Source organism: Crocodylus porosus, unplaced genomic scaffold (genome assembly GCF_001723895.1).
Source record: "Crocodylus porosus isolate Cpor-Errol unplaced genomic scaffold, CroPor_comp1, whole genome shotgun sequence".
Classification (NCBI taxonomy): domain Eukaryota; kingdom Metazoa; phylum Chordata; order Crocodylia; family Crocodylidae; genus Crocodylus; species Crocodylus porosus.
This window is the reverse complement of record NW_017728943.1, coordinates 90,141,602-90,153,090: the sequence shown is the minus strand read 5'-3', so window position 1 is coordinate 90,153,090 and position 11,489 is coordinate 90,141,602. Positions and strand designations below refer to the sequence as shown.

At 40.6% G+C, this 11,489-nt stretch overlaps 1 protein-coding gene across 1 annotated transcript; it reads left to right on the top strand.

Moving 5' to 3' along the window:
• Positions 1-4,786: 4,786 nt before the first annotated feature.
• Positions 4,787-10,662, top strand: LOC109319925 (cytochrome c oxidase protein 20 homolog). Its single transcript, XM_019549766.1, is given in 5 exon segments — positions 4,787-4,893; positions 4,896-4,945; positions 9,141-9,255; positions 9,403-9,466; positions 10,037-10,662. Coding segments are annotated over 5 exon segments (411 nt in total). The 5' UTR covers positions 4,787-4,850; the 3' UTR covers positions 10,176-10,662.
• Positions 10,663-11,489: the final 827 nt, after the last annotated feature.

Here is an 11,489-nt window from a genome sequence, read left to right as displayed (position 1 = left end):
CCCATTCACCATGGCCCCTGCCCCTCTCCCTGTGAGGTCCTTGGTCTGTGCCCCCCTGCCCCTCCCCCTCCACAGACTTACCAGCTGGGCACTCTCTACACACACCAGAAGAAAAAATCCTGAGACTGGAAGCTTCTATCCTGAGATCATGAGTCAGAGTTAATTTGACTTGGAAATTGTGGATCTCAATTTTTTTTGTGAGAGTTGGCATTACTGCAACCCTCTCTCCTTTTTAAGAGTCCTGATGTTCCATTAATCAAATTATCTTTTCTCCTGTAATTGTGTTGTTCCATTCCTGGTAATGTCACTCTTCTGTTTTACAGTCCTACAGATCATTTAGCTCTAGCTCAAAACCTTACCTCAAGTGTTGTAATATTAACTCAGATGTAGAAATGACTGAGTGAAATACTGAAGGCACTGTCAAGATGCTCAGTCTGAATCAGAGATGTACACATAATAAATACAGGGCTAATGACCCAATATCTTTTGACAATTTTTTGCAGATTTTGTTGTGTTTTTTTAAATCTTATATATACCCTAGGAAATTAGTGCCTATTCCAATAATTATATTTTGCTTTGATCTTAAACTGAATAAGGTAATGCTAGCCTCCTGATGTATTAGTAAAACTTCTAGTTTCTCTTTAACTAGAGAACAAAGTGTTGTGTTGTATGTGTTGATGATGATGCACCACATCATCTGCACTCCCCTTTTCAAAATCTTAGGTCTGCCCATGAGTTGAGGAAATTAAGAAGCCTTTTATTTCTTGGTCATCTACATATATTCACAGAAGCTGAAAATTCAAAACAGAGGAGTTTATATGAAGTAACTTGTTGGCTTTATTTCAGTTCCATGTGAACATAAACCCACATCACAAAAAGCCACCATAATAACTATGGTTAAAAGGCATACTTGATTGTTGTCCCAGTAAGCAGGACAGGAAAGAATCAGAACACAAAAACAGAAAAGAGCTGGTCTTTTCTGCTCTCAGGAGGAAGCATGGCTACAGTGGTATGAGGGTACCCTGCTTAGGCTTGAATTGTATGTTGATCTAGCACTTTATATGAATACCATAGTCACTTAAAATAAAATGATAAAAAAAACCCTGGAAAATAATCTATCCATCTAAAAAGTGTGAAGGCAGTAATTACACTATAATGTCTAGATACAAGTAGAAAATATAAATCTATACAAACTACCTGTTACTAAATAACAAATAACATGTTGTTTCCTGTATAGTAGATGCTTGTATACGCTTATTTTGCATTATATTCCGCTATTGTAAAACAGATTCATAAAAAGAAAAAAACGAAGTATCACTTGATCAGTTAAATATTGTTGAAAGTGGTAATGGCTGCCATCAAGTAGGTCTTTAATTTATAAAGGATCACAGACCCTGATCCTTTCAGGGACCCTGACCACGCTTACACACTTTTCTTCCAGGCTAAAGAGAAGAGTTAAATGCCTTCCATGTAGTGATAAATGAAGATGATAGAAGGCTATTGCACAAGGTACTGCACTGCATAAAAAGCTGAAACTAGGTACAGCCAGAAAATCTGAGAGGTTTTGCTGGGGGGATTGGTTTGGTTGCTAGGGAATTGTTTGGCAACCTCTCTGTTCAAGAAAACACAACAGCAAAAATGGAAGTCATGCGTATGGCTCTGAGACGGAAAGAGATATCGCCCCTAGACATGACACTAGATGGTATAAGGATTTTTGAGTACAAAAGCTGTCTGCTGGGGTTTTTTTCTTTTTTTAATAAACAGGGTTACACCAAAGAAGATACATGACTCACATCACCAATTTTTATCCACTTAATAGAAAAAGAATGCCAGGCCCCAAGTCCCTCCAAGGCTGGGTTAAACCAAGCTAACACTCGCAGCCCAAACAATCTGGCAGGGCTTCACCAGCATCATCTATCAATTTGGCAATACAGCACATAACCTATTTGCTTTTTATGCTCACAGCCAGATGGACATAAATAGTGAAGGAATTCTTTACCAATATTTCTTGACGATGGTGGTCTGACTGAATTTAAAAACCATGGAAACAGAATTTTTGCAATTATTGATGCCTTCTTTTTTTTTTCTAAGTGACTTACTTAAAGAGGGTAATTAAATAATTTAAATAATTTCATGTTCCTCATCCAAAAACAGAAGGATTAGGACTACTGCCATAAAACAACAGACTCACGTTTTACACTGAGTTTCATACATGTATTCACGCTGTAATCTAATGTACTATTATTCGTTTTAATGCTTCCTTCCCATTTCTATCCATCTAAGAATATTACTTTTCACAACTGCCTCATGTGCCAAATAAATTAATATTTAATCAAATATAATTCTTAAGTATAAAGGCATGCAAAAAAGAATTCCCATTCAGAATATGGACATATTCAAACTCAGCACCTCCCACCCTAACATAACCCTATTATCTCTTATTAGTAGTCAAGCCTAACACAGTACAAGGGGGAAAAAAACAGTCCTTGTCATGTTACAGAAACAAAGACTATATTAGATCAAGCAAGTAAATGAGATTACAAAGGGAAGAGAAAAAAAATGTCTGTACTGTGATTTTGCTAGAATAGGCTTGAATGCAGTTTGTTTGTAGAGCGTTCAGAAATAGAACAAATTACATATTCATAAAGAGACGAAAGAAACATTTGATTTGTTTTAATTATTGCTGGCTCAGACAAAAGCTTATTATAAAACAGACAAACAAAAGGTTCTGTATGTATATCATATACTTTGGTACGCAATAACTTTGCTAGAAAAATTTGCTGTTTCAAAGCAATAATACCTTTTTTTTTTCATTTTGTTCTTCCAAAATGTTTACTTCTTGTCAATACACCTAATGAGCTATAACAAACGTATCTATTTTTCTTCATTTTCTCTGGTTAATCTTGAACATACCACCATATTGCATACATTTATATTACAGTCCTCACTGTTTGAAAAAATCAATTCTTAAAATGCCATTGCATTTTAAAAACTGATTTAAAAAATAAAAGCATACACTGTAAACTCTCAAGAGGGAGATTTTTACCATTAGGTTTCTGTGGGTGAATTTACACAAAAAGCTTAACGCACAATTCTACTGTGCATTAGCGCACACGGCAAAAACCATGCTAATACGCTAATGTGCAGTAATATTAGTCTACTGTGCATTAAGCTTCATACAAAAAGCATGTGATTGCACTAATGCACAGTACAACAGCCTACTGTGCATTTTAGTACTTGACTATACAAGTACTAAATTTAACATGCTGTAGACACTGTGCATTAATGAATATGTAGATATGCCCGGTTTACCATAATTTACTTGTAATGAAGTGATAATGAATAGGTGATAATATAGATGTACAGTTTTCCAAGTAATGTATTTTATCTATCATAATTCAAACTATTTCTGACTTTTAAAAACTGATATCCAATACCTATCAGGATTTCCTCATATTTTGACCTGACCTGCAGATGCTTGAGAGGGTGAACCTGTGAAAGAAGAGGAAGTGGCATATTACTAACAGCGCCAATAATAACTCCATCGCAAAATGTGTGAAAATTTAAATAACTGATACCACTAGCTGCTTCAAAAATTTTTAAAAATCTGATAAGCAGTGCTGGGTATTTCTCCTTTCCATTTAAAGGTCTTCATTGCTGGAAGGAAAGAATCCTATTTTTTAAATATTTAATGTTCTCAAGGATCTACTCACTACGTAGTAGGATCATCCTTAAAGTGAAGTATCCCTTTTTCTAGTCTGTCCCACTGAAAAACTCTGTTCTACATTCATCCATATTTGTCTCCCTGACATTACTAAGAGAATTCACAGAAGTTAGCAATGTAAAAAACAAGGAATGCCCAATTTAGTTAAGAGGACGACTCCCTATTGCCTACACGTCATTGTTTTGCCTAGCTTAGCTTTAAATCTACCACACACAAAAAAACATGCTTCAGCTGTTCTTGCTTGAGAAACAATTATTCCTTGGTCTAGAGTAAATATCACCATTAGGATGTTTTTCTTCAGAGTCTGTAGAAATTCTCCCTTAATCATCTGCCATTAATCCACATTACATCCCAACATTACTCTAAACAAGTCCTCCCCTTTCTCAACGATTTCATCATTTAAGTGTTTCTATATGACTGCATGCCATGTTCCCCTCCCCCATCCCAGGTACACATGGCTCAATGAAGAACTTTGGCCTGTTTCTATTATTATTATTTTTTAGCTTTCAGGGCCTTAGGATTGTTTGGCCCACTGACAGCATGGCACCAAGTAACCTCCCTGCTTGTCCTGTACCACCATTTACCACCCCCCACATATAAAAGGGGCGAGGTTGCGTGTCGTGGGAGAAAAACATCCAACTCCAGCGCCAACCCAACCGGGGGAAGCACACAAAGGGACAGGAGGGGAGGGGAAAGACAACCCCCACCTCCCCTCAGGACTCGCCCAGCCGAGGCAGTTTACAACGCTGGGCCCAACGGCCGCGCGCGCCGACTGGGGCGGTGGGAGGGGCAGGAGCCGGCGGGCCAAGCCCCACCCCCCTCCCGGGGCTCGCGCAGCATGTGCACGCGCGCGCGCGGCTGGAGGGAGGGAGGGACAGAGAAAGGGCGGGGCGGGCGCGCGCGCGCTACTCCGTGACCCATTTCACGGAACAAAGGATGTGGCTGGAATCTCAGCGCTAGACCTAAAATGGCGCCGGCGCGCGGCTCCCCCCCCTCCCCCATCTCACCCCGCGCGGACACCATAGAAACGGAGCGGCTAGAGCGGCTCCCCTTGGCGCCTTCTCTATCCAGCCCGGGCTCCGCCTCTCTGGTTGGAGGCTAGCGGGAGGGAGGGAGGAGTGACGTCATGGAGACTGAAGACAAGGAGGACGTCAAGGAGGTGCGGGGGGGCCGGAGCCGGCCCTTGGCCTCGTGGGCATTCCCGGGCGGGGGGTCGGCCTGGTGTGTGGCAGTGGCGCTGGAGCGGTCTCGGCGTGGGGGAGGGGAAGTTTGGGGGGAGCGGGAGAGGAGGAGGAAAGTCCGTGTCGCGCATGCGCACGACGGCCGTGGCTCGTTCTCCCCTTTTGCGTGCGCACGCCCTGGCCGCCGCGTCTCCCTGGTCGTAGCCCAGCTGGAGGGCGGCTCTGGCCGGGAGGAGCCCCGGGTCTTGCGGGGCTGTTAGCTGTACCGATCTGGTTGCGTCTTCAAGCAGAGCTGCCCCAGGCAGCGGCCACTCGTTCCGTCGAGTGCCGGGGGGCACTGCCTGGCTGGCTCTACCATTGCTCTGCGGGCGCTAAGTACACCTTGACCTTGTGCATCATGTGGGCCTGTCTGGCAGGCCAGGAAGGACGCTGTAGGGGGTGGGAAGTGACCTGAGGCGAGTGTGGGGCTGCCTTGTGTTTTTCTGTTCATGTGTCCGGGCAGAATTTCACTAGGTGGCATCCACAAGCTCCTTTGACCTGGGGGGCATTTGTCACTGGCCCCCGTGCTGTGCTCGGTGCCCCCTTCCCAAGGCATCAGGAGGACTCATTGTTATTAACACATGACCATGTTCCCTTCCTTTCTGTTATGATTTGTTGGACAAACAACAAAATTTGCTTGTCCAGGTGCACCAGTGCTCTCGAAGGAGTGCACATACACCCCCTAAGCATTGCCACTGATTTGTCCCAAGGAATCAGTAGACGTGTCTGTAATGGGCTCCCTTCTTAAGGGAGGCTTATAGTTTCTCAGCACATAGGCCTATTTGATGTGCCAAAGGGGGATCATGTCAGACATCGGCCGAGAGTGAACTGGGTCTGATCAGGGTTTTTTCCTCTCCCACTTGCAGCCTCTAGCATTGAAAATCTGTTAAGATCTTAAATGTCAAAGATGGATATTATCATAGTTAGGGCTGGTTGCATCTAGTCCAGTTCCCTGCTCAAAACAGAACCATCCCCAACTAGATCATCCCAGCCAAAGCTTTGTCTAGCCAAGTCTTAAAAACCTCCAAGGATGGAGAGTCTCCAACCTTTCTGGGTTACCTGTTCCAGTGCTTTACTACTCTCCTAGTGAAAAAAAATTTACTAATCTCTAATCTAAATACCATTGCTGCAACTTGAGACCATTGCTCCTTGTTCTGTTATTTGCCACCAGAAAACAGTCTAGCTCCATCCTCTTTCAAACCCTCCTTCATATTGCAAAGAGGGACAACAGGACTTCTCAGGGTTAAACCCACTTTATTGTCTTGTTCTAATCAGGGTACCATGTGCCCCCAGGAAGGGCTGACTGCCCCCTATTGCCTTGGGCATCTGTAGAAACTGAGTTTACTCCCACCTTCCCAAATTCAACCCCTACAGGAACAAGATCTGCTTGCCTTCCCCTTGCTAGGACAGTAGGCCTGTATATTTCTTTGGAATGATCTGTGGAATAAGGGATTCAGTATCCCCAAAGGTGACTCAGTAAAGCCCCAGGTGAAAATTTTCCATAGAGTGTTTTGTAGAGTGAGTGTAGTACAGAGGGTCTGTGTTTTCTTTTATTTCTAACATCTCTTTTTTGGGGGGGAGCGGGGAGTAAAGTCCTGCAGCAGACAAAAATAGCATTTTAAAACTATGAATCATAGGGTACATGTGCAGTGTGCATGCCTCCTTAACTAAAAGCACTAAGGTATCAAAGGTCTATTTCCATGTATCACTATTTAAATTGTACCATATGTGATATGACTACATCAGGGGTGTCAAACTCTTCTGGCCCTGTGGATCAAGCCCACAGACTAGCCACATGCACCAGAGGCAGTGGACAAGGTTGTTTTGGCATGGGCACCTCATGCCACGCACACTTCAGTCCAGGGCTTGTGCACGTAGCTGACATGGGATGCACTCTGCATGAGGTGCCCACGCAGGCCCATTCCAAACCAGGTACTGGATTCAGTGTGTGCCCATGACTGGCCTCCTGCAGCACTGACTCTGCACCATGTGTAGCACATTAGGTCAGAGTCATCACGTGCTGTGTGCAACACACATGGCCAGTCAGTCGAAGACCCACAGGATGGATCGTAGAACACGGGCCAGATGCTGCCCATGAGTCATATCTTTGACAGCCTTGGACTACACTGCTTAAGAGCCAAATCTTCTTTGTTTCAGTTGCACAAGTTGATTTGGTCCTAGGTATCAGTTGTTTTATGTATTAAAACTTTCCATAATGGGACTTTATACTTGGTATGCACATCCTAATATTTTAAAATGTGCACAGCCCTTCTCATATCTTAAGTCAGCATCACATAGCAACTTATTTATGCCTCGCAATAAATTGTATCTTCTGTACAATCATATGTTGGTCACATACAGTTCCATTCCAGAATGTTTAATTAAATGTTGCTAATTGACTTCATAATTACTGTGCACACTGTATCGAAGACCTAAAGATTTTAAAGCAACAACACAGAAAAATGCAGACACTTTTTGTACATTATGAACAAATACATTTAACTGAAGGAAATGCAACAATTCCATCCTAAGTCTGACCCATGCCACTACTGGGGCCTTTTAATATATATAATTTTATTGTCTAACTTTATTCAGAACAGAAGATAGAGAGGGATACATATAGAAGCTCTTATAAATGTAACATTATAAGTGCTTGTATCAGTTGACAGTAGTCTTGGTAATATTTCTTCCAATCACCAATTTTGACTTACAGAAAAACTTCTTTTTCTAATGATTTTAGCACAAGACCCTCGAGGACCAGCATCTAAGGCTGATCAACACTGCTTTTTGCTTGGACTTTCAAAAGGATGTTGCTCAGTTCCCTAAGGCCCCTGAGAAAGTCCAAGCCTGCATAAATAATTGTTTCTTTTTTATAAAGAGTTGTGTTAGAGATTACTTGTGGGAGAATTATGTTGATCCACATGGAGATTGCTCTATTATAAAATATGTATTCAGTTTGAAGAAGGCCCTAATTTTTCTTTAATAATCTACCTGTTTCAGTCTATAAAATGACTTAGGTTGGTAACTACATAGCCAGTTAGTAACCATCACCATTTTTTTAGACAAAAATATTTTTATTTTAGAATTTCCAAAGGTCTTTCTGTACTCATTATCATTCTCTTGAGAACATAAATTAAGATATCATTTATTTATCATATTAAATTAGATGGATGGTGACAGGATGGTTATAATGAAGGACTGAATGGTTCTGCCCAAATTATCTCCTACTAGCACAGTTCTCACAGTGTTAGCTAGTTGGGGGGTGCTTGTGTAGCACAGCCAGCTATCACAGTAAATGGCAGTAAAATGTGCTTTAAAAATTAGTAGATTAAGTCAGAAGACTGCAATTCTAGTGTTGACATCTTGTGCTAGAGTAATAGCTATACAACTGAAATTCTCAGTGCCATAGCCAGTGTGTCAAAAACATGGCTGCTACTGATTATTTTCATCTGTATATCTCACAGTATTAACTAGAGTTGATTAGTGTTATCCTCATTGTAAAGTAGGCCAAGTAAAAATATGAAGCAATATGTATAAAAGCAATGATTGATAAGATAGATAAAGATAATGGTTGATAAAGCATAGGTAAGTGATCTTGGAGTTTGTTGCAAGCTGTGCTACAAACATCTTTCATGATAAATAACCTTGAAAGTCCTGGGTATTTTTGTTAGCCTTCCAGTGGATTGAGATGACATACTTAATGCTAGAATGTTATATAGTATGTTGATATAATGGAACTACACAGGAAATGTATTATGACTTAATTAAAATCAGCCTAATTTATGAGGGCTTACAGTGAATGAATGGTTTCTGATAGTATTCAGATTGTACTTCAGATGCACTGAATTACACAGAGAGCCAGAATCATTGCTTAGATTCAACTTGCTGCTCTTTCTGAAATATGACAAGGATAAATTTGGCCTGTCTGTTTTAATGGCATGGTGTTTCATATGGTGGTGCTTTGTTTGGTTAAAAACAAAAATAGCTGAGATTGTTTAAAGTTTTGAGGAGTTAAAATAAAAAATATCTTTTTGTGTAACAAATATGTGTATAGAGAACCTGTTTGTGTGTTTGGGGGGAGAAGGGATTAATAAAAATGAAAAAGAGTTGAAGGGTTTAATTACAGTGCATCCTTTCTTCAAAAAATACTGGCCTAAGACTAAATATTTTCATAACTGATTTTTTTTTTATTTTAGTCCTTTAAGATTTTAGGAATCCTTGATGTCCAAAAAGTCCCTTGTGCACGAGAATCAATACTCTACGGATCACTGGGATCTTTAGTTGCGGGCACTGGATATTTTTTAGCCACCAGTGAGTATTCATTCATTATCATTACTTTTTTTACATTTTTGGCAAGAAGTCTGAAAAAAAATCAAGTAAAAATATTACACTCTTGTAGTTAATGAAATCATACAATTTTGCTTGTATTTCACTTTCTAATTTTATTTTTCCTTTCAGGTAGAGTGAAAAGATCTTTTGACTTTGGAGTAGGAGGTTTTATTTTAACAACCTTGGGATATTGGTATGTAAAGTGTTCCTTCATTTTGACAGGCTGAAAACATTTTCATAAAATCTTAGGCTGCTTCTGTGATCTTCCATGCTGTTCTGCCTACATGATGCTGTTAGCCATGTGTCCTTCCACCCCATTTATATGCGTTCCCAAAACTTACGCCCTCAGAAATGTTAGAAGTTTAACATATACATTACAAAAATATTACAAATACATTTAAAAAATCATCACTACATTTAAATGATTTCCCAAGAAATCAGACACCCTTGTCCCATTCTTAACTTTTCACTTTTCATCTGTGTCTGTTGTAATGTCTTCTCATTCTGACTTAAACTTTGATCTTGCAAGTACTTGAAGCTGTAATATTCTTTACGTATATGAGTAGTCTCCTTTGAAATTAGTGGAACTTCTTACATGTTTAAAATAATGTGTGTGCTGTGCCAGCACTTGCACAAGTGCTGATAAACTTTAACATTATAAAATGCCTGGTATATATGGTTTCAGCACTAAGCATTTGAACAGCTATTATATGATGCCATCACTCAAGTGAAGCAAGGAATCATGGTTTGTTTTTTCTTCAAGGTTCTATTGCAGATACAATTATGCAAAACTAAGGATTCAACAAAGAATTATCCAAGAAGGAATGAAAAACAAAATTATATATGAAGGCACTCAGTTTGACCCGGTTATAAAAGAAAAGAACAATCAAAGTGGCAATTAACCTATTATTGAGGGACACAGTGGACAAGTGCAGTTTGGTGGGTCCTTAAATGGCCTTCCGGGGTTACCTTTCCTTGTAAAATGAAGAACAAATCAAAACTGTTAAACTACTGCCTCCCTCACCGCTCCCCACAACAAGCAGTTTAAAGAGAATATGTTAAAGAAAATAAATATGGTTTTGTATGAGTCCAATAAAAATTACTAATTTTGTTCAAGATTGCGGAAGACTAATGACGGTATTTCTGAATTGTTTAAACAGCATTGTATAACTCTGCTAAAATGACCTCGTTTTGGTACCATCATTTTCCAACAAAAATAATGTGTTATCCATGTTATAACTTTCCTATATCTCTACATAAATCTGTACTCAGTATTCATTCTTAAAATTAAATAGAGTTTGTGTGTCTGAAGTTGTTTCATAAAAAATGTGTTGCTGCTTGAACAGGAATATTCTGCCTTACTGCTGCAAAATAAATAATGGAAATGTTCCTGTGAAGTCCGCTATATACTTATTTGACTTCAGGTTGTACGTTCAAAAAGTGGGCAAGCTTTGTCAGTAGTGTATTGATACTCAGATTAATAAGCATGCATGGGACTAGTTTTGCTACCGTAAGCTAGGTTCATCTACACAAGATCTGTACTGTGGAGTAGACTAATTAGCTAAACATTGCTTGTCTACCTATGGGCCGCTATTAGGCTGGAGTAAACTAACTCTGCAGGGGGGTAGCACTTGTAAATACAAGTACTATCCTGCTGCAGAATTTTTTACTGTGCAGCACCACATGTATAGACACTGACAGGGCTGGCTGGGGCATTAGCGTGCTTCACTGAGGGGGGTGCCTGCCAGGTAGCCCCACACAGAAGTTCCCTTGTGCCCTAGCCAGCCCCTCCACAGCATGTTGAGCTGGGAGCCCCGGCCTTGTGGGTTGATTTCCCCAGGTCCACTGCCAACCAGAGCTGCTCCAACCCAGCTCTGTGCTGCAGACCTGGGTACATGTGCAAAATGCACACCCAGAGCAATAAACTGGTGTGATAAGCACCAAAGTTTATTGCTTCATATTAATTGCATGTGTCGATGTGCCCGCTAGAAATAAAATAACTAAATTCATGAACAGGACTCTGAACTACTCTTTTTGCAACTCATGTTTCATAGTTTGTAGAGTCGGAAGGGACCCGAGTAGATCATCTAGTCCAACCCCCTGCCATGGCAGGAAAGAGTATTGGGGTCAAACGACCCCAGCAAGGTGTTCATCTAGCCTCCTCTTAAAAACCCCCAGGGTAGGAGCCAGCACCACTTCACTTGGAAGTTGGTTCC